Source organism: Sminthopsis crassicaudata, chromosome 4 (genome assembly GCF_048593235.1).
Source record: "Sminthopsis crassicaudata isolate SCR6 chromosome 4, ASM4859323v1, whole genome shotgun sequence".
Taxonomy (NCBI): domain Eukaryota; kingdom Metazoa; phylum Chordata; class Mammalia; order Dasyuromorphia; family Dasyuridae; genus Sminthopsis; species Sminthopsis crassicaudata.
Genome location: NC_133620.1, coordinates 111,719,500 through 111,743,405, shown reverse-complemented (window position 1 = coordinate 111,743,405; position 23,906 = coordinate 111,719,500). Strand labels below are relative to the sequence as shown.

The 23,906-nt window shown below is 31.3% G+C and overlaps 1 protein-coding gene across 2 annotated transcripts in view; it reads right to left on the bottom strand.

Annotated features, from left to right (window-relative positions):
- Positions 1-23,906, bottom strand: part of KCTD3 (potassium channel tetramerization domain containing 3) — a 78,013-nt gene that overhangs the window by 12,339 nt on the left and 41,768 nt on the right. For both annotated transcript variants that reach the window (XM_074309158.1, XM_074309159.1), the window contains exons 9-15: positions 18,564-18,754; positions 16,123-16,238; positions 13,290-13,377; positions 13,038-13,154; positions 12,123-12,293; positions 8,018-8,173; positions 17-113 (exon numbers count right to left, since the gene is read on the bottom strand). In XM_074309158.1, coding sequence (XP_074165259.1) covers positions 17-113; positions 8,018-8,173; positions 12,123-12,293; positions 13,038-13,154; positions 13,290-13,377; positions 16,123-16,238; positions 18,564-18,754 — 936 coding nt within the window. The remainder of the gene's footprint in view (positions 1-16; positions 114-8,017; positions 8,174-12,122; positions 12,294-13,037; positions 13,155-13,289; positions 13,378-16,122; positions 16,239-18,563; positions 18,755-23,906) is intronic.

The window sequence follows — 23,906 nt, the reverse complement described above, 5'->3', positions numbered from 1 at the left end:
TACTTCAGAAAATTACCTTTTTCCAGTAGATGACAATCTTACAAAGAGTTTGTTTGTGATAGGAACGACTTTTTGGATAAACACTTGTTGATCATCTCTCTCTCCAAAAGGTCCTACAAAATTATTAAAAACAAAACAAAACATGAAAATATGCCCAAAGAAGTAAATTAAAACAAGTATAATTTATTTTAACTTGAAATAATCATTAGCACTGGGGGGTGGGGGAAAACATTTCTCCAAAATTGAAAAATCTACCGATTAAGCATTTCAGATATATAAGAACTCTATAGTTTTATTGGGTAGCTTCTGGTTAATCATAATTATACTATAGCTTTATAATCACTTGATAAACTTGGAATTTTTAAAAGTTGGTGTGGTTCTTATGGAGTTTTTTATTGATATTGATAATCTTTGTAAGAAAACTCCTTTGCAAAGTGGCACCTTCTGAAGGAATTTATGACCAAAGGAAAACTAGAGATCATTATCGATCACAAAATAGAAGATTTTGATTACATCAAATTAAAAAGCTTTTGTACAAACAAAACTAATGCAATCAAGATTAGAAAGGAAGTAAATTGGGAAAATATTTTTACAGTTAAAGGTTCTGATAAAATCCTCATTTCCAAAATATATAGAGAACTGACTCTAATTTATAAGAAATCAAACCATTCTCCAATTGATAAATGGTCAAAGGATATGAACAGACAATTTTCAGATGATGAAATTGAAACTATATCCACTCACATGAAAGAGTGTTCCAAATCACTACTGATCAGAGAAATGCAAATTAAGACAACTCTGAGATATCACTACACACCTGTCAGATTGGCTAAGATGACAGGAACAAATAATGATGAATGTTGGAGGGAATGTGGGAAAACTGAGACATTGATGCACTGTTGGTGGAGTTGTGAGAGAATCCAGCCATTCTGGAGAGCAATTTGGAACGATGCCCAAAAAGTTATCAAACTGTGCATATCCTTTGATCCAGCAGTGCTACTATTGAGCTTATATTCCAAAGAAATACTAAAGATGGGAAAGGGACCTGTATGTGACAAAATGTTTGTGGCAACTCTTTTTGTAGTGGCTAGAAACTGGAAAATGAATGGATATCCATCAATTGGAGAATGGTTGGGTAAATTACGGTATATGAATGTTATGGAATATTATTGTTCTGTAAGAAATGACCAGCAGGAGGAATACAGAGAGGTTTGGAGAGATTTGCATGAACTGATGCTGAGTGAAAACAAGCAGAACCAGGAGATCACTATATACTTCAACAACAATACTGTATGAAGATATATTCTGATTGAAGCAGATATCTTCAACAGAAAGAAGATCCAATTCACTTCCAGTTGATCAATGATGGACAGAAATAGCTACACCCAGAGAAGGAACACTGGGAATTGAATGTAAACTCTTTTCACTGTTGTCTTTCTACCCAGGTTACTTATACCTTCGGAATCCAATTCTTACCGTGCAACAACAAAATTGGATTTACACACATATATTGTATCTAGGTTATACTGTAACACATTTAACATGTGTGGGATTGCCTGTCATCTAGGAGAGGGAGTAGAGGGAGGAAGGGGAAAATTTGGAAAAATGAATACAAGGGATAATGTTGTTAAAAAAAAAAAAAATTCATGCATATGTATTGTCGAAAAAATTATAATTATAAAATTAATTTAAAAAGTGGCACCTTCTTTGGCATTTATATTTGTAAAGTATTACTTAGAATACTGAGAGTAACCTCTAAGTGAATTGATGGATGGATAGGAGGTAGGATGTAAATCTAACTCTTCCTGATTTCCAGGCTTCTTCTCTATCCACTATATTTTTTATTCTATTATTGATACTTTTAATAGTCAAATTTCATATATTACTTTTTAAATAATGTTTTCTTCTTTCTTCCCTTTTCCCCAAAGAAGAACCCAAGTTTCTCAGAGTTTATGTACCATAGTTTATCAACAATATATGTAATGGTGTTAGAAACATGATGACATCTAATCAATGTCTATTAAGGTTGAAGAACTTACTTTTTGCAATGTCGCAATTGCATCACACATAAGAACACATAAGTCCTGGATAGGCCAAGATTATGACTTTACACAAAACACCATATTTATTTATTTATTTATTTTTTCTCCTTAGGCTGGGGTTAAGTGACTTGCCCAGGGTCATACAGCTAGGAAGTGTTAAGTGTCTGAGACCAGATTTGAACTCGGGTCCTCCTGAATTCAAGACTGGTGCTCTATCCACTGCACCACCTAACTGCCCCCAAAACATTATATTTCAATGGGAAGAATAAACCTTCAGCTGAGAGTTCCCAATACTCAGAACAGAATTCTTTCCTTTACACCACTCTCTTTCTTTTCTCCATAACAACATGAATGGACATAAAATCTATGCCAACTTTAAAAAACTCTTAAGACAGTCAAATGATCATCAAGCTATAAAACATTATAATATATATAATGATTAACCAGAACCCACATAAAAACCAAACTTTTTCTATTATAATTTTGAAGATCCAAATCTTAAGAAAACAAGTCTGTATTTGCAACTTATCTTAATCAGATAATCTTTATGGAAAGTCCTATGATATTTTTTTTAAATGGTTAAATCCTGACAGCTTGTCCAATTTCCTATGTCTTCTATATCTACAATACTGTTTATTAATCATTGTAAAGAATTATGACTGAGAGACTCTGGAATACATTTTCAATTATAAAAGAAATATTTAATCCTATTTACTATTGCTGTAATTATTAAAAGGTGGGGCAATTAAATATTCTAAAATCAATTGAAATGAAAAGCATTTTAAATTGAACCTGAACTAAACAGAAAATGTGATTAATAAAACTTGCTTATCAACTTGCTTATCACTGTGATATTTGAGATCATGCTCTGTTTATTCAATTGCTAGAATTGTGTACTGAACATTAAGGGATATAATAACCCAGTAAATTTCAAGCCAAAAAAAAAAAAAAAAAAGACAACATGGTAACAAATAACCTGAAGCCTTAAACTAAGAAACACGTTTAATTGAATCACATTACAAACTATAAAGACCAGATTATAATTTTCTGATATAAAACTAATGACATTTTAATCTTTACTTTTATGAAATGTCTTTAGATTACTGTAAGGAAGCCATACATACCTTTGCTTCACCTGCTTCCCACTACCCCATCAAGAAAATTTCCAGTAACCAGAAACAAAATCTTGTGGTCTAAACAATATAAGTTTTCAGAGCAGCTTTAAACAGGAGAGTGCAAGAGTAAAGGTTATAAAATGATACTGTTGGGGTGTTTTAAAATAGATATTCCTTCCCATATTAAGAAACTATAATTTTCAGAATAGCTTAAAATAGAAAGTGCCTTGCACACAGTAGGCAATTAATAAATCTTTTTAATTGGAATAAATTATTTAAAGTAATTGTTGGTTTAATATTTTAAAAGATAATCATTTTGAAACCTTAACCTCCAAAGTATATTTTGAAAGACAAAAATCCAAAAATCTCATGTAAATCAATTCTAACGTATTCTTTCTTATCTTTAATCACTGCCATAATTTCTACATGTATAAAAAAAAAGATCACAAAGGTACATTAGTTAACCAATAGGTTCTACAGAACTCTTACAAGTATAGTAGGGAAGAACTACGTATAGAGAGCAGATTCTCATAAATGGGTCCTTGGGGAAAACAACATAACTATTATTGTGAAACGTGTGAGTAGAGAGAGACAAATCACAGCAACTTTATATACCTCCTGTTAAAATCGGCTACCAGAGTAACAGAGACATGCTATGCTGTCTTCAAATGGCTTATACTACCAATAGCTTTGTAAAAAATTTTATTACATAAAAATAGACGAGCCTGCCTTCTAACTTACAATGTTCCATTCATTAAGTTAATTAAATTAGCAATGGAAAAGCAAATTGTGCTAAATTTAAAAATACTTAGCTTGATCACTTCAGTGTTTAAAATGAAGGTCACATTCTGAGATAGTCTAGTTTTAAATAATGCTCCTACCTTACTAATTTAAATTTTGCTTCCTAAAACTTGACTCCTAAGAGTTACATGGGGCAAAGAAGGAAAAAAAAAGGAGTGGAAGAGGAGGGAAAGGGGAGGAAAGATAGGAGGAATAAAGAAGGAAAATTCAAGAAGGCAAGGAGGAGGAGGTTAGGAAGACAGGGAAAAAAGATAGGGAATGGAGGGAGATAGGAATTTCACTTTAGCTTCTTCTTATATATCCCTAGCACTTATCACAGTCTCTAACACAGAGAAGTTGCTTATTAAATATTTACTGATTGATATTTTTAAATCTTATGTGCCAGGCACGACGTTAAGCAGTGAGGATTTAATCACTAGCAAAAAAGATATTCCCCACTCTCAAGAAGTTTATATTCTAAGGGGGATGACAATAATTCAAAGGGAGCTGTAAAAAGGGGTGGCCCATCCAAATTTGCATCAGAGGCATGATTTTGAAAATCTAGAAGATTAGTAAAAGGACTGGGAATGGAATCAAGGCAGAGTAGCCTTGACCCCTTCACAAAATGGAGGATTCAGGAGGAACTTTCCATGGGCAGAATGTGGGTAGACTTTACAGAGGGATATTCGAAGGAAAGACATTCTTTCAGAGAAGGGAAAGAGGAGAGATCCTAAGAGAAATTCATTGATAAAATACAGCAGTGAAGTCCAAAAAGTCAAGAAGAGCTGGAAGAGAAAGAGATTGGTAATTGGACGGACAGAAATGAGACTCTTAACATTATGCACCTTTGGTCCTTTTAAGAATCAGTCAGTCAAAAAACATTTATTAAATGTCATCTATGTACCAGGCAGTAAACTGTAGGCATACAGTAAAGATACAAAACGAGGCAAAAAACAGTCTCTGTCCTTGAAGAGCTAACGGGATTCAACAAGTGAATAAATATGTACAAATAAGCTATATACAAGAAAGATAAGGAATAATTAAAAAGGAAAGCACTACAATTAAGTGGAATTGAAAAATGAGATATCTATTTTAATTTTAGGGAAGCCAGTAGGCAGAAATAAAGAGGGAAAGCATTCCAGGCTTGGGAAACAGACAGAGAAAATGCCTGAAACTGAGAATGTATTGTTCATGGAACAGCAAAGGAGGTCAGCGTCACTGGATCAAAAAGTATAAGCCAAGGAGTAAAATGTGAGAAAATTGGAAGAATAGAATGGGGCTAGGTTATGACAGATTGTGAACACCAGAGATTTTTTTATTTGATCCTGGAAGCCATAGAAGAGTATCCGGTCAGATCTGTGCTTTAGAAAAATCTGTTTGGTAGCTCAATGGAAGATAGAGTGAGGAGATTTGAGGCAGGCAGACACACCAACAGACTACTATAATATATTATGCAAATAAAAAAAAAAACTGATACATATATGTAGTCACCCACATACACATATATATGAATATATTTATATGTACACATACATGAACACATAGGAAATTCTCTCAATAAAAGGAGACAGGAATCCTACTGATTCTATTGCATTAGCCTGATTGGTGCTTAAAAAGCTTGACAGGCATAACAAAAAATCAAATATTAGCAAAAGCTAATACTGCCAGGATTTAAATAACAGTTTTGGAAAAGCTGAATCATCAGAATAAGGAAAATTAAAGTAAAATTTTTTTTGACCCAAAATTAAAAGACAGGTATGACTGTGCTTTTGGTATATAAGGATTATGCCTTAAAAACAAAGGAGAATTTGCTTTAAAGAACCAAGTGAAGAAGGAAATGCAAAGTGTAGAGACTGACAGGCTGCAGGTAGAAGTGTAGTATCTGACCTATAGGCCTTTCTGGAAAATGTGCTGAATCCCACAGAAAGAAAGACTTTCCAGGAAGACATGGAAAAAGATAAGAAGGATAAAAACTGGGAACTTCAGGTAAGAAGAGAATTTATATTGGCCTGAGTTAAGCTTAGCCCAGAACAATTAGTCAAACATCTATTCAAAAGAGATTTAAATTGAAAAGGAAAATGAACAAATTCTTAGAGTCATCAGTCACAAAACTGAAGAAAGGAGTCTAAAGGAAGCTATAGGTTTCTATATGTAAATGTTTACATAAAATGGTTAATGATAAAGGTAAGCCTAAGTTCTAATAAAATGAGGCAAAGCTGACCTCACAGATCACATTGGCCTAAGGAATGAGATTCTGACCTGCCTTAACAACAAGGAGTAGTAAGACTTACAAAAGGAACATTTGTTTTATATTTGATTCTTGCCAATAGTATGAAAAGTTTACTTGGAGAAAAACAAAGGAATACTCAGCAGAAAATGAATATTCTATCTTAGAATTTATTATTAAAGAAGAGGAAAGCAGAGTATAGTCCTAAATATACCAAAGATTAAGTTGGTGTTTTTTGGTTTGTTTTTTTTTTTTTTGGCTATATGTATATAAAATCACCAAGGTCAAAATTTTATAAGAAGGGAAGTTAGCCAAGAAGGGATATATAATTGTAAAAGCACAAAAATTTAATGAGCAGAGACAAGAAAAGTTGCTAAAGAAAGAGATGGACCTACATACAGGAAAAATCATCAAACAAGAGAGATGTCTAAATGATCCAAATACAAAAGATGGAAGAGCAGGTAATAGAGAATAAATATAAAGCATGACACAGTTCAGTTAAGAATGTCATGAGAAATGCTAAAGCACAGAACCAAGTTTTGTTTTGTTTTGTTTCAATGTACTAGGCCAAGAGGAAGATTCCTTTTCTGGCATGATCATAGACAAAATAAAGACAGAACTAACTATTGAATTCTTTTTTTTTTTTTTTTCTTTGACAAGGAGAATGATTTTTAACCTAGAAAAGATAGAACAAAAATGGCTAAGAATGATAAAATAATCTAAATAAATAAGGAGATAATAAAAGAACCTAAAAGAACCTCTGGCTACTCTTGATGCATTCAAATAACTAGGTAGAGGATATATAGCAAATATAATTGTGGGGCCATTCCTAGTGACATCTTAAAGGTGATAGAAATTGGAAGCAGTACCACAGAATTAGATAAAAGGTAAACGTTACAGTACTCAAAAAAGAAGTCTGAAAACTAAAATCTAGAAAATTTGACATTTCTGGAAAAAAAAATATGTGTATACATACACAATCATACATATGTATATGTATATATGTCAGCCAGATGTGATGGTAATCTCAGCTACTAGAGAAGGTTAAGAGTGGCAGATTTCTAGAATAAGGAGTTGTGAGCTGGCTCCTTCCTGCCTTTCTATAATCTGTGATCCAGTAACACTACATGCTCTTGCACATACATCACTCCATCTCCAGATTTTGAGCATTTTCATTGTCTTTCACAACCAGAACTCTCTCCCGCATCTCTACCTTTTAATTTTCCTGGCTTCCTTAAGGCTCACCTAAAATTCCAACTATTACAAGAATTCTTTCCCAATCCCCTTCATTACACTATAAATTCTTTGAGCTACAAGGATTGTATATTTGTTATCCTTTGCATCTCCCATGTTTAATGAATGCCTGATACATTGTAAGTGTTTAATAAATGTTGGTCAACTACCTTGATTTACAGGACTACTGTTTAAAAATATTATCCATTTTGCTTTGCACAGAAAGCAGAATTAAGGGAAAATTTTCAAAGTTCCAGAAGAATTTAACTAGTTTAAGGGAAAAATTTCAACGTTCCAGAAAAGTTTAGCTAGTTTTAAGAAACTGCCTCATAACATTTAGAGCTCTTCAAAAATGAAAAGGTCTTCAGAAAGCAGTGATTTCCCCTCACCCTCCCCTGAAGAGGTCTTCAAGGGAAAAATGATTTTTTTTGCTGAAATATTGTAGAGAAGAGTGTTTTTTCAGAAGGGGGTTTCACTTGGATGGCTTCTGAAGACTATTCTAACTCCAACAACAACAACAATAACAAAAATTGGTGCTACGCTTTTTCCCCCAAAGTCATCACAATCTGTTTTGTATTTTTCCCACACTCTTAACATTAACTTAAAAAGGTTTTACTCACCTATATCATTTCCAGAAGAATAACTACCATGACTCTCTGTCTCTTCCAAAGACAGTATCTTGAAAGATGCTAAAGGAGTAGAGCCTGGTTGCGTGGAAATCATTCCTCGGAATCTTGTTACTGTCCATGTCCGAACATGATTATTATCAGCACAAACTATGAAAGGAAAAAAATATTAAACATAAAATATAATTCCATCAATATTTCATCCACAATTTTGTGGCAATTTCCTATAAATAACTGAAGTACTAAAGACAAGATAAAGACGTCAACAAAGATTAAATAGACAACAAATTGTGATGGCATACTTGGAAAACCAAGAAAATATCAAAGAAACTGAATGAAATGTTTAATGGCTTCAGCAAACTCATGGAATTCATCAGCATGTCTATTATATATTTTAAAAAAAATGGGGGAGGTGAGTGAAAAATATGTAAAATTCAAAATAATACAAAATTAATAAAATAAAATGTTAATTTACTAAACACAGCATTTATATAAACACAACTACTTATTACAAAATAGTAGAAAACAAATAACAGGAGATCATAGATTATTCATATAATAAATATAATAAATATGACAATATTTATATAATAAAAATGACAACACAATAAATTAATGTATTGTCTATATGCTATCCTAATCAAATTACCACGGTATTATATTATAGCATAAGCAAAATACAAAAAATAAAAAAAATTTTAAAAAATTATTTAAATGGCTAAAAGATCTAGAATCTCAAAAAAAAAAAAAAAGGAAAAGAAATAAATGTAGCATGACGTTGTTTAGTCATTTCTGAGTCATGTCCAACTCTTCATAACTTCATTTGGGGTTTCTATGGCAAAGATACTAAAGTGGTTTGCTATTTCCTTTTGCAGATCATTTTATGGATGATGAACTGAGCAAACAGGGTTAAATGATTTGCCTAGGGTCAACAGCTCAATGTCTGAGGTCAAATTAGAACTTCAGAAGAGGAATAATTCTGATTCCAGACCCAGCATTCTATCGACTGCACCACCTAACTGCATAACATTACTAGGCAGCAAACTATATTACAAAGCTTTGGGGTAATGGTTAAATATTAAATATTTAAACTTTAATTAAATACTAAAACTTTGTCATAATGGTTAAAAAATACAAAAGTAGCTCAGTGGAACAGATTAGATAAACAAAAAGCAAAGGTATTTAAAGTAGTAGCCCGGGGTTTGACAGAATCCAAAACATAAATTACCAAAGAAATAACTCTTCTTTCATTTCCTATTTGTTTGTGTCTTCACAGATTGTCCATAAACTTGCAGTGCAACTCTTCCCCATTCTGTCTCTTGGAATTGATTAGTTTTTTCTAATCTCAGATCAAATGCCATATTTTATATGAGGCCTTTCCTGATAGTTATAGTTACCACTTCCCAAAATGATTGTATATAATTTATCTATAATTATCTTTATGTCTTCTCTAATAAATTATAAGTTCCTTGAAGACAAGGACTGTTTTATTTCTGTCTTTCCATCATTAGCACATGAATTAGTATTCAGCACATAGTAGCACACTTGATAAATGGTTAGATCTTCATGTCTTAGAATGTGTCCAGGGTGGAACTGCTGTGTTTAATTTTTTAATTTTATTTTTAATTTAATTTTAAATTTAATAAATTTTAATTGCATAATTTCAATTGTTTTCCAAAAAAAGTCAGAATGACTCAAAGCTTCTCCTGCTTCCAATTAATTAATCTGGATTCTCCAACATCAAGTATTTCTATTTGCCTTCATTTATTTGCCACTTTAAGGATGTGAGCAGAAAACTCGAAATTGTTTTAATTTTTAATTTCCATTTCTTTAATTATTACTGATTTGACTCAGACTTTGCATATTGATAGTTTGCAGTTAAAAGTGTTAGACTAAAATTCACAACATATTAAAGGAAGATAATGTAGGACGGTAGAGATCTTATAAAGAGGATTAATTAAAGTATACAGGATTAGAAAGCATGGAAAGATCATAGATTTACTGATGTACAAAATCATGAATAAACCACCTGGTAATAATTATCTATTTATATGTCTTATCTGATAAACTAGAAGCTCCTTGAAGACAGGGATTATTTTATTTCTGCCTTTTCATAATTTGCTGATCTGATAACAATGATGCAAAAGATGTTATTCAAAAAATTTTACTTTTATGACTTATTACATAAAACAGAACAAAACCCTGACAATTAATCACTGAGATCTCAGAGACTTGGATGGTAAAAGTGTGTAAAAGCAATGAGGATACTTTAAACACTTGAAAATTATAAAATCAGTCTTTTTTGTAACACAATCCACAAAAATGCACTAAACATAAAATCTGAATGGACAATGTTACCAAGCTATTTCTTATAACATAGTTAAATACATAATTTCTTTCATTTCATGAATGAATTTTACATCTACCAAAATACTTAAACTTAATATAAATATCATCTTTAAGAATGTCATAGTTTCTGATGGCAAAGATAAAACTTTCTGTTCTACATTATATCACCAGGGATATTTTGTAAAGCTGGTGCTATTTAAAAATGAAATAGTTCTTTAAAATGATAACAAGTACGAGGATGTATGGAAGTGGATTTCTTCAACATAGAGAAGAGCTAATCCAATTCCAATTGATTAATGATGGACAGAACCAGCTACATCCAGAAAAGGAACACTGGGAAATGAGTGTAAACTGTTATTTTTACCTTCTGAATCCAATTCTTCCTGTGCAACAAAAAATTCGGTTCTACACACATATATTGTATCTAGAATATACTGTGATATATTTAACATATATAAGACTGCTTGCCATCTAGGGGAGGGGGTTGGGAGAGGAAGGGAAAAAATCTGAATAGAAGTAAGTGTGCAAGGGATAATGTTGTAAAAAATTACCCATGCATATGTACTGTCAAAAAAATGTTATAATTATAAAATAAAATAAAAATTAAAAAAAAATTATAAAGCATAAAATGATAACAAGTATGAAAATCTTAAAAAAAGCCAAAAAACAAAAAAAAAAGTCACAGTTATTTAGTTTGGTATATATGCTACCAAAGTTAGCAGAGTGATTACTTATTTTACAAAATAAGATTATTTTAAAATAAAGATTCCCATAACACAATTTGAGAAAGCTTCTCTAAAAAATATAATTTGATTAATAAAAATTCAACTTACACAAATCACCATAAAGAACAAACACATACCTGTTTAAAAAAATTCAATTAAGAGATTTATTTTGTCTGTTTTGACTTGGTTTAGTTTGGTCTTTGGAGAGTTGAGGATAAGGGAAGACTCTAGGCTTCCAAGTGAATTCCTAACAATGCAGATTAGTGACTATTCTGAAATAGTCTTGGAGAGTTACCTGGAACAAATGAAGGTTAAATGGCTTGCCCAGACCCACATGCCAGAGGTAGGACTTGAACATAGGTCTTCCTACCTTTCTTTTCTATTAGCTAATCACTAAGTTACATGAGCAATTAAAGTTTAATGGTGGGCATTAATATGGAAAACTATATTTATGCATTTCAGATAAAGAATCTTAAATCCTTTTAGACCATAATAAATTAAGTAAAGACAACTTTCCTTTTCTTGAATAGTTCCATCTTATATTCCCCAGTATTTAAGTTTCTATTTCTGCAGAGGAACAATAGTTAAGAAACATGAATATTGTAAGTTCTATAATCTAAGAAATACAGATTTGAAATAAAAGATTCCTCAATTATATTCAAACTATATTTCAAGAAAATAATCTCAAATGCAAAGTTTTTTTTCCCACAAAAGTTGTCACAAATGTTTAGAAATGAAATATGATAAAGGAACTAAGAGTAGAAGAGATAACAGGCAACAATTAAAGGATAACAGATAATAAATTTGATAAATTTGAAATTTTATTTATACTATCAGAACCAGTCTAAAAAATCTAGAAATGATTAACAAACCTGATGCCATTATTTCTTTTAGCATTCTTTCCTTTTATATACACAAAAATGCTTATTTTTTCTATAAACAGTTCTCCTCAAAACATAGAAGTCACAGACTAATCTTTAAACAAAGTAGAAAACATGGTTTAAGTACTTAAAAATTCATTGTACCTGATACAAGGTGTTTCTCTGAGAGCATGATCTTTGTAACAGGACTTCGGTGAACTGTGAATGTCTGGAATAGCTGAGGGCCTGAGCCAACTGTTTCTGGGTGTTGTACAATTACTCTTACAGCTCCAGAACTTGTACCATAGGCAATCTCAATCCAATTACCACTGACACCTAAAAAAAGCCAATTGAATCACAACAATAAGGATGTCAAAGTCTACCATTACAAAAAGAGGCCAATTATTAATCTAATCTTAGTCTAACTTTTGTCTACAGACATTCTGTGAGCAAACACTGAGATATTTATTCTTTTGATATTTCATAACTACATGTTTTCCTAATGAATTGTGTAAAACTATACTACCTTATTAATAATAGATTTAAACCTACTGTGAAGCTCCCTGGGGGCACATTAACATCTGTTTACTAATGTTTCTTTGATTACAGATAAACATCAAATGCTTTAACTGATTTTTTTCTACCTCACTCTACAAGGTCCTTAATAAATTAAAACACTTATCCAATAATTCAATCTTAGTGAGAGAAGTTAATAAATATTAAAGAAGATAAATTTTCAAATAATCTGTCCCTTTTCATAACTTCCATTTAATAATGTTAAGGTTTATACTTTCACTTACTCCATAATGAAATTTTTAAAGGTGGAGCCATATTTAGTAATATTTCTGATTTCCCAGATCATGTTTGAGTTTTGTATAAACATCAAGGTGATTTAAAATTCTTAATATTCAACAAATTCTTAATATTCAACAAATTAAAATTCAACAAATAACTGTGGTTCCCTACAAAACAAACAACTAATTCTTGTCTGGTAGTAAATCAATACCAGTGAATAAAATACATTCTTTAAGTATCCAACATGAACTTCAAGAAATTACAACTATTCTACCAGGTACTAACTTGTTTTAGGTGTGAGGTAGACACTCAAAGCAGTAATAGCATCATTTGAAGGATCATGATAAAGTTCAGTTACAAGAAGGTCATTGTCTTTCATTCTCAAAGGAAATTTCTGCATATCTACAAAAAGAAAACATTTTAAATGACAAACAAAAAAAAAAAAAAAAAAAAAAAGGAAAGAAAGCACATTTGACTGTTTTTATTCAATAAAATGTTAACTAGAACTAATTTTTTAGGTATGATTTACATACTTACCTATATAATATATGGACCCATTGTTACAACCCAACAGAAGGAATGATCCAGCAGTATCATAGCTTGTAATAGGAACAACGTCTTGAACCTAATGCAGCAAGATTATTATGGGATGTTCATTACAACTATAATTCGTTTATGACAACACTCAATTAAGAAATTTACTTCCTTTAATAGCCAAAAATGTGGTAAACCCAGAAATTGAGATAAATTGTTCAAGAAGATATGCTCAGATAAAAACTATCCTTAGCTAAAGAAAGGAAGCTTCAATAAGCTTTATTCCATGCCACACAAGACTAGGAAAAAAAAAAAGGACAGAAATCTACTAATCAAAATTTTCAATCCTGAACAATAAGAATCTCTGTTATAGGAGTACAGATTGGTTAACTTTATATCTGACTTTAGTCACTTGTCTAATATTTTCCAAGAACTTCTAAAGCTCCTACCTCTATAATTTGTATTAAAGGAAAAATGTTGTTTATATATTAACTTACTGTTTTAACAAAGAGAAACGGTTGAAAATAATCATTTATTACTTGATAGTAAGTACTGCATAATTATTCCAGTGATTTTCAGAACTATATTTGTTTTTTAAGAATGAATCAAGCTTCACTGAAAACAATTCCAATCATTTATCATGTGTCTAAAACTGTTTTTAGTCCACACTGAAATTTGTGAAAGATTTTTGTTGTTGTTGTTCTCTGGGTTTATTCTACTCAAGTGGTCACTAGATACACTTTTAATCTTAACTATATATTTTATGAGGACTTTTTCAAAGTAGGTTGATAACATGGGTTGGTTACCTAGTTAAAGATTTATGGTCAACTATGTTATATTTTGAATGAGAAAAAGTTTAGAAGGTTAAACCAATTCAACTGTGAACAAGTTCCAGATTCCCTTTATTGGGTGATATCACTGCCTATGTTACTATCTATCTATATAACTAACTATAAAACTATATAACTATAAAACTAAGCTAATTTGATTTATTTTAATGATTTGCATCTAGAAAGGAGTTAAAAATATTTGTTGTGTGATATAGTGAAAAGAGTACTAGATCTGGAATGAGACAGCCATGGGTATAGATCCCATCTGAAAAGCTATAATTTTCTCACCTATAACATGGGGATATTAAAAATAAAATAATTCAATAATATTAAAATATTCAGTAAAATAATAAAAATGGTTAAGATTAAATCCATATAAGATAATAAACACAAAGAACTTTTAAAAACCATAAGGTATTGTGTTAATGCTAGTTATTATTATTCAATTGCAGCACTGGAAATATTTTAAAAATACTTTATGATAAATAAGATGATCTTATGCTATAGACAAACTAACCCTGGGAACTGTTTAGAAAAAAATTCAAATATTTAATAAACCACCAGAATTTAACCTACTAAATTAAGTTTGTTTTTATCTAAGTATAAACTTGTAATATATGAATTTTGTGTATATTGCCTACTCAAAGCCAAATTTATAGCTTAAATCAGTCAGGAAATATAGTGTTGTTATAACAGAAAATTTCATAAAATGGTGTTATCTAGCCGTGAACTTTAGCAAATGGCTCACGTATTTTTAAGCAGTTTAATGAGGGTAACTCAGTTGGCAAAACAGAACAGTTTTATCTCTTTTTGTGAGACCTTCCTTATAGCATATGAAAAAAAGCTGGGCAAACAGGAAAGAAAACAATATTTTCTCAAAAGTTTATTCAGAAGATTTCTAAGTCTTTCATCAACATTTAAGTTTTATAGATATTGTTTTATCAAATAAAATGTAATAATGGACTTCTTACTTTTGACATGATTTGAAAAAGCACGCCAAAAGTGTCTCTCTGTTTCACATTTTATTTGATGCAAATATGTCATGTCAGTCTTTATTACTCATCTAAAGAATTGTATTGCAGTGGCTGTCTTTCTTCTACTGTCTTCATGTTAACCACAAATAGGACTCTTGCTGAAAGGCCAAATCAGAACCTACTCAACCAGTGTTGTGACAGTCAGAAGAGTCAGCCTTAGGTCATCTCTGCCTCTTGAGATTTGTAAAGCAGATTCTTAAATTTCATTATACATTATCTCTACATTCTGCCACAAAGACATTAATCTGGCTGGGTTACAAGATTGTTTCCTATATGAATGCCCAACTCTCCCTAAGATCTTGTCTGAAATGTGGGAATAGATCTGTACTTATTGTCAGACATATGTTCCTAAGTCATATATGTTCTTTAAAAAAACAAACAAAATTATCAGTTTACACAAATGTATATTGCTAAAGCATAATTATTATTCTCCCTAAGGAAGCTGGTGTAGAGTTTTCAGGACCTCAGATAGTAAGAGAAACTTTGTTTCCAATTTTGAAAAATGCTAGGAAATAAGAGATTCTTGAAAAGTTCTTTTAGAACCTATTTTTCTTTTATTGTCTTGTAATATGCCAGAACAATTTTTTTCATGTTCAAATAGAGTTAAGATGTTTCCAGTTGCTAGCAAAAAGAGAAACCACTCATTTGCCCCAATATTTAACACTAATCAGATTGGATTTTCTACAAGGACTAAACAAATCAGAAATCTTAAGTTACAGATTCAAAGCCGGAAGGGATCGTAGAAGCCAAGTAGTCCAAGTCTCTCATTTTTTTAGATGAGGAGTCTGAAGCCCAGAGGTATTATACAACTTTCCCAAGATCACAAGTGCACTTGATTTGGTTCTCTGGCTACTCTTACTTTTTAAATCGTATCATACTGCTTCTACAGTGGGAGCATTGTCTGCAAATCTTTGTCATATTCTCAGGCCCTCTTTCACCTTTGTGATATTCTTTACACTGATTTAGACTAACCTGCCAATGTTGAGTAACAGCATTCCACACTCCTACTTTCCCTGTATGACTTGTGGCTACCAACTGGTTACCAATGAAGAAGAGAGCATCTACAGGAACTCCAAGACTGAATACTCCTAAAAAGAGGAGAAAAAAATCTCATGAAAACAGTTTCCAATTAAATGCTAGTAGATAAATGTTTTCATATTAAAAAGAAAAACATCTGCCTCACTTTTATAAGATTTTACTTCTAGTAATTGTAATGATGTCAGATTCAAAGCTATTCTGCTTTTGTTTTTTAAAACAATAAAAATGTGTTTGTTATGGTTTTTTTAATGGATGCTTAGTTCAACCTCAATACAAGGAACTCAAATATAAATATCACTACTTCCAAGTTCTATTCTTGACTCTGCCACAAATTAAATGTGTCCATAGTCAACTATTTTCATCTTTCAAAGACTCAGTTTTCTCATTTACAAAAATTAGGGAACTCAAGATGTTAACATTTATTATTCTATAATTCTAAGTTTAGATATTGAAAGGTATTAGTGTTAGATTTCTAATTGTCACTTATGTGGACAATTTTTTCAATTATCTCATGCCCTAGTTTAGTACACATAGGAGAACAAAGACCACTGTCTTCTTATTTTTTATTTCTTAGATGATTTTGAATATACAATGTATTCTTTAAAAATGCTTGTGTAGGAAAAAACCTATATTCATATTTACATGTACCTTTCTATGAGATTTATGCAAGTAGAATATAAATAGTTAATAATAATAATTATGATAATGATAGCTAACATTTAAGTAGCACTTACCATGGAGTGGGGCACTTTGCTAGTGGGGCACTCACAATTATTATTTTAAATTGATCTTGACAACAAGCAATGAGGTTGTAGAGGGGGATAAATGCTAACATTATTTTCATTTTACAGATGGGGAAACTGTGGTGTAGACAGTTTAGATGACTATCCTAGGTTCACACAGCTAGAGTCCAAGGCTGAATATGAACTCAGGTCTTCCTGACTCCAGGCCTAATATACTGAACCACTTAGCTAACCTTAAAAATGTATTATATCCTGAAAATTCTAACCAATACTAAAAATAGCCATTTTTAGAAGGATAACAATTTGTACTGAATACAAAGAAACATGTCAACAAAATAGTAATGTTTCATAACTTATAAAAACACCCAACAAAGACAAACAAAACCTTGTAAAAGCAGATACCCCAACTGTCATTAATAAATAAATTTTTATATTAAAGCCAAGAGATACCATTCTAGCCTTGTAATCAGTAACATGGTTTTGTTTGGTTTTGGTTTTTAAAACTAGTGCTTTAATTATGATGGCAAACAATTTTTCAGGGCATGTGAAGTTGACTATATTCAGCAACACAGGTCTTATGAAAGGAGGCAATAATAAAAACCAAGAAACAACTAGAATTGATTACTCTAGAGAAGGATGAAGTTCTGGGAAATCAAGGAAGACAGTCTGAACGGTCTCACGGAATTTAAAGTGTCACTCCTTCTTAGGCTCAACGATCTTGATGGCCATCCACAGGGAAGACAACGGTATAAGTAATGACAGATTCCTGTCTTAAGGGGCCCTCTCAGTAAAATACTGCTTATAGCAGCAATCCAACAGCAGTGTCTTATATAAGTAATATTGAAGGGAGTTCAGCCTCTGGGATAGCTCTATCATGGATATGCCAACCTTTGCAATTTTCTCTAGATGGTGTTGTCAGGTTCTGAAGAGTATTTGTAACAACAAATGGTTTCTTTTACAGGGTATGAACAAATTACTACTGGACTATCCCACAGCAGAGCTACCATGTCAGTCTTTGCAAACAAAGCAAGTCATAAAATCTCCTTCATGTGTTATAAGCAGACAACCTTTGTTTAGTGAATGATCACATTTTGCAAATGCAAGATTTGCTTTTCAAAATACAAAAGAATTTTAAACTATCAAAATTACTTAGGTTTCCTTTCCTTTAAAATATCTATAGTGTTATCATGACAAAATTTTCCAGAACATGAATGGTCTCTCTCATTATTATCACAGTAGAGATATTGGTTGAATCTTTTTGTTTAAAAAGTAATTATATAATTACTAATTCCTTTGTATAGGTTTTATGAAAACTGAGATAAGCAATTATCATGATATTCCCACAGAATCTTCTTTTCTAAAAAGACCTCTTCTAAAAAAAAGTCTCCTAAGGATGCTTTCTATGTATTTAGTATCCAGCAAGCTGTTTAATTTAAGTTTTAAAATACCTATTCATCAAAAGAATCAGCTTGCTTTGGGATTGAGCATTTCACTAATTATCCTTACTGAATATAGTCACCCTTTATTTATCTATCTTTGCAAAAGGCTGACCAAAAGGTCATAAATAATCCATGGGAAACTGGCTATTTGAAACTCCAGAGAGTAGAAAAAATGAAAATATGTTTTTCCCACCTATTTCGCTACCACTGCCTCCATCTTGAATGCTCCACAGAATAATACTACTATCTGAGGCAACAGCCACCATCTTATCTTTGTCTCCATGTGGACCTCCAACCACTTTTGCATTCAAAGCTACTCGTTCAATAGTCCAATCCAAATAGGGACTAGTAAACACTTGCTGCCATCCAGAAGATTCTTTAATTCTGTGAAAACAAAAGAACCAAAACAAACTTGGTCTTAGGTTCCAATTTATAGACAAGGCTGCTGTAATTTTAACTATTTACAATCTCATTCAACTACCTTTCTTTCCAACTAGAACTTAACTGTATGAATATAATTAACACAAAACTTAGATTATAACTTATATTAGTTGCTCTAGATGTATTATGAAAATTTTTAAAAAGATAAAGCTCTTAATTCTTTGACATAATCATATTACCTAAAATGTTAAATACAAAATAAAAAGAAAATTATATTTACAATCATTGCCTCTTCAGACAAAAAAAAAAAATTATGGTTATTATGGTTAGACTTAAATCTACAAAACCAGAATTTAGAAAAGTGTTAACTGAATCTTATAACTGACCCTATTGTGCCCTCATATTAAAACTATTACGATCTTCTATTAATCAGTTTCTGAAAAAGAAAAGATCTAGTGTAATATGGAAGCTACAATATCTAAGCACAATATGTTAAAGATGAAATTTGTTTAAAATACTAGCTTATGAATACTTAAACAAAACCCTTATAGAATCTATTCATTTTAATACCAGAAGCTTTATCGGAGTTTAATTTATAATTAAAGGTATAAATACCTACATTTAATTGGCATAAAATACATAACTATAACTTTTACAATGTTTTTTTCTTCACTATTTTACTTTACAAATTCCCACAGAATAAGAACTCTGCTTAATTTTTTAATAAAATCTTACACATTTGGTCCCTAATAATGTATAATAACTGAGAGGAGAGTTGGGTGAACTTTGTCTTTTTTTTTTTAACTTTTTAAAATTTTCTTTTTATTAAAGCTTATTATTTACAAAACATATACATGGTAACTTTTCAACACTGACCCTTGCAAAACCTTGTGTTCCAAATGAGGTAAATCAAGCTAATTCCAACAGATTTGAGATAGAGCCATCTGCATGCAGGAAAAGGACTATGGGGACTGAATATGGAACACAATATAGTATTTTTACTTGTGGTTCTTTATTTTTCTTCTTTTTCTGATCTGTTTTTAATAGGCATACATATTTATACAATTATCTTGCTGCACAAGAAAAATTGGATCAAGAAAGTGAGAAAAGAAAAGAAAATACAAGCAAACAACAACAAAAAGAATATACTATGTTGTGGTGCACACTCAGTTCCCACAGTCCTCTTTGATGTATAGATATGACTCTTCTCATCACAGGAATATTGGAACTGGGCTCAATCATCTCATTGTTGGAAGAAAGAGCCACGCTCATCAGGATTGATCATATAATCTTGTTATTGCTGCGTACAACGATTTCCTGATTCTGCTCACTTCACTCCGCAACAGTTCATATAAATCTCTGCAGGCCTCTTTAAAAATCATTCTGCTGATAATTTCTTATAAAACAATAATATTCCATAGCATCCATATACCATAACTTATTCAGTCATTCTCCAACTGATAGGTATCCACTCAGTTTCCAATTTCTTGCCACCACAAAGAGGACTACCAAAAACATTTTTTTCTATGTGGGTCCCTTTCCCTCCTTTAAGCTCCCTCTGGGATATAAGCCCAGTAGAAACACTGCTGGATCAAAGAGTATGCACAGTTTGATAACTTTTTGAGCATAGTTCCAAATTGTTCTCCAAAATGGTTGGCTCTGTTCACAACTCCATCAACAATGTATCAGTGTCCCAGTTTTCTCACATCTCCTCCAATATTCATCATTATCTTTTCCTTTCATCTTAGCTAATCTGAGGTGTGTAGTGGTATCTCAGAGTTGTCTTAATTTGTATTTGTCTGAACAACAGTGATTTAAAGCACCTTTTCATATGACTAGAAATAGTTTCAATTTCTACATTTAAAAATTGTATGTTCATATCTTTTTGACCATTTATCAATTGGAGAATGGCTTGAATTCTTATAAATTTGAGTCAATTCTCTATATATTTTAAAAATGAGGCCTTTATCAGAACCTTTAAATGTAAAAACATTTTCCCAATTCATTGCTTCCCTTCTAATCTTGTGTGCATTAGTTTTGTTGGTACAAAAACTTAATATAATCAAAATTATCTATTTGGTATTCAATAATGAGTTCCAGTTGAACTACGTTTGTAAGACTTAGAAGAAAAAAGTTTGCTAAAACAAATGACAAATGCAAAACTACAAAGAAATATTACACATGTTAAAGACTTCTATAAATATCTCACATACATAAACATATATCCACCTTATTTGCTAATTATGTTAATTACTACAGATTGAATAATATTGAATAGGTGATGTTAACCTTAAGATGTTATAGATACATTAAAATAATAAAATTTCCATTTAAAATTCAATTTCTCAAAATTAGCAAAGTTTTAACTTTACCAGAATCCTTACTTTTCCCAAAGGGGCAGTATTAGAACCTGGAAAATATATCTTTGCATTGCACAGTTTATAGTTTCCAACTGATTCCATTAGATGGTTTTCCTGTGTTAGTAGAGAAACTGACTAATTCATAAATAAGAATTTGTTTTTTTAACTAGAAAAGACCTTGGAAATCACCTAATCCAAATCCCAACTTTAAGAAAGAAAACAACGATGCCCAAAGTAATCAAATGATTTGTTCCAAACACATGAAGAATTAGAGGAAGAGCTGGAAATGCTGTTTCTACTATACTAACCAAGGGACTGAAACAAGGAATGCCTAAATGAAGTTATTTTAAAGTATTGGGTGAGCATATCATCTGCGATGATGTTAGAGATATAAAGATGGGGGGGAAATGTGTTTGGGAAGATATATGCAGAGTGGATTTTTAAAAATTCAATTCTGCAGTAATAAATTAACTAAGAAATGGATTTAAACACAAGCAACAAAACAAACAAATGTACACGTGTAAAATGTCAGAGGATATAATGAACAATATAAATATGATTTTTGTGTATTATAGCAAATAATTCATCTAGCTATATAATCAAATATAATCCTGAATGATACTGCCATATCCCATCTCCAAAATGGACATTTAATAAACTGAAAAACTTTGAAATATTTGTGATAAAAAGACCAAAACTCAATGCATCCAGGAGAAACTAATGGAAACATTAAAGACCAATTAAAGGGATTCAAAATAGTCAAACTGTTTACTTCTTATATGGGAAAATATTATTTATACTCAGCTATGTTAATATTACTTGAGTAGTTTGAAAGTTTTACTAGCTCTGTAAAAACAACAGGTGGGGAGTCCTGGGACTAGGTAGGTTTTTGGCTAGAGCCTTAACAGGACCAGAGAAACTTTTACCCCCTGGATTGCTTGGGTCTGAGTAGGGGCAGACCGAGGGAATCTCAACTGATTAGGAACTCCAGGTTCAGCTGTGCTGCAGACATGGGAATCTGTGGGTAAAAGAACCAGCACATCCATAAGGAAGGGAGGGAGGAAGAGGGAGGGAACCCCACCATAGAAATTTACTATAGGAACAGGGAAAACCAGGGTTCATCTTTAGACAAGGACACTGAAGTTTAAAAAAGAAAAAAAAGCTTCTTCTACCCCAAAGATTAACGTGAAATAACTCCCTCCTCAGAGATAATTTATAGAACTCAAAAAAGAATTTAAAAGTCAAATCAGATACATTGAAGAAAAATATAAAAAGTAACAATAAAAACTATCCAAGAAAAATGAGAAGATTAATATTTTTAAAAAGTTAACTAGAAAAGGACATACAGTCTCACAAAGATGAAAATAATTCTTCGAAAATTAGAATTGGGCAAAGGGAAGCCAGTGAAGTTAGGAGAGACCAAGAAATAACAAAATAGATTATAAAGAATGAAAAAATAGAACAGAATGTGAAACATAAGGAAAACAACAGATCTGGAGAACAGATCAATCAGAAAAAAAAAAATAAGAATAACTGGACTGCCTGAAAGTTGTGACCAAAAAAAGAGCCATGACACAATAATGCAAGAAATAACCCAAGAAAGTTGTCCTGGAGTGATAGAACATGTGAGGAAAGCAGAAATAGAAAAAAAAATCCACTGATCACCACTTCAATGAGATCCTTTCTGGAAAACACGAAGGAATATTATTGCCAAATTTCAAAACCCCCAGATCAAAGAGAAAATTTTACAAGAAACAAGAAAAGAACAATTCAAATATGTTGGAGCAAGACAAATTAAGGAACAGAATTATGCTATAAGAACTTAACAGCATTCTTCAAATTAAATCAATACATGTTGATTAGTGACTTCAATGCAAAGATGGGCATGAGTGGAAAAATATGTATTGGAAAATATGGTCCCCAGAAGGAATCAGAAAGGCCAATTTGTCCACTAACCAGAAGCCGCATTTCAATACTTTTTTCAAGAAATGAAAAAGGAGAAACTGAACATTACGAACACCAAAAAGCACCATAAAAATGAAAATTATTCTAGACTGAAAAGAAGCAACTTGTTAGTGACAAATCAACTGTGTATTATAAATAATATGTCCATTTCCTTTTAGAAAAGAATAAGAAAAATGCTAAAGGTAAAATAAATGTAATTTTAATAAACAATGTAAATTTAATAAACAATATTCATTACTTATAGAGATCATCATCATCCACCTTCTCAGAATAAACATTAAAATTAATAGAAAACTAGAATCAAAATAAGAAAAAGATGCAGTGTACAAAATAAAGTAACATTAGCTTGACATGTTTTAAAAATTTAACCTTGAAGCTTAAATAAATCATCATAATTAACACAAAGAAAAGCTAAATACTACCTCTTATCAGAAAATATCTGAATGTCTTTGTCAAGACAAAGAAAGATGGCAGCCTAAGGTAATTCCGGTAGAGACTATAAATTCATTTATATAAATCTAATGGAAAAAATGGATAGTGGAAAAATATAGAGAGCACTTCAAAAATTAGCAAAGAACAACAAAAAAAAGTTTCAAGAAAACTTGTGATAAATCAACTACAAAAAGTAATTTCAAGGGCATTTAAGGATGAAATATGGAAGACTATAAATCATTGAAAAGATTTGCATGTTTTTAAAAACAAACTCAAAAACAAAACAAAAATAGGAAAAGACTTGGACTGGGCCAGACATATACAAAGTAAGTTTATGCTGGAGGCAAAACAATTATGAAAAGTTTGAGGGATCAATTTTCATTAATATCTAAAGAAGC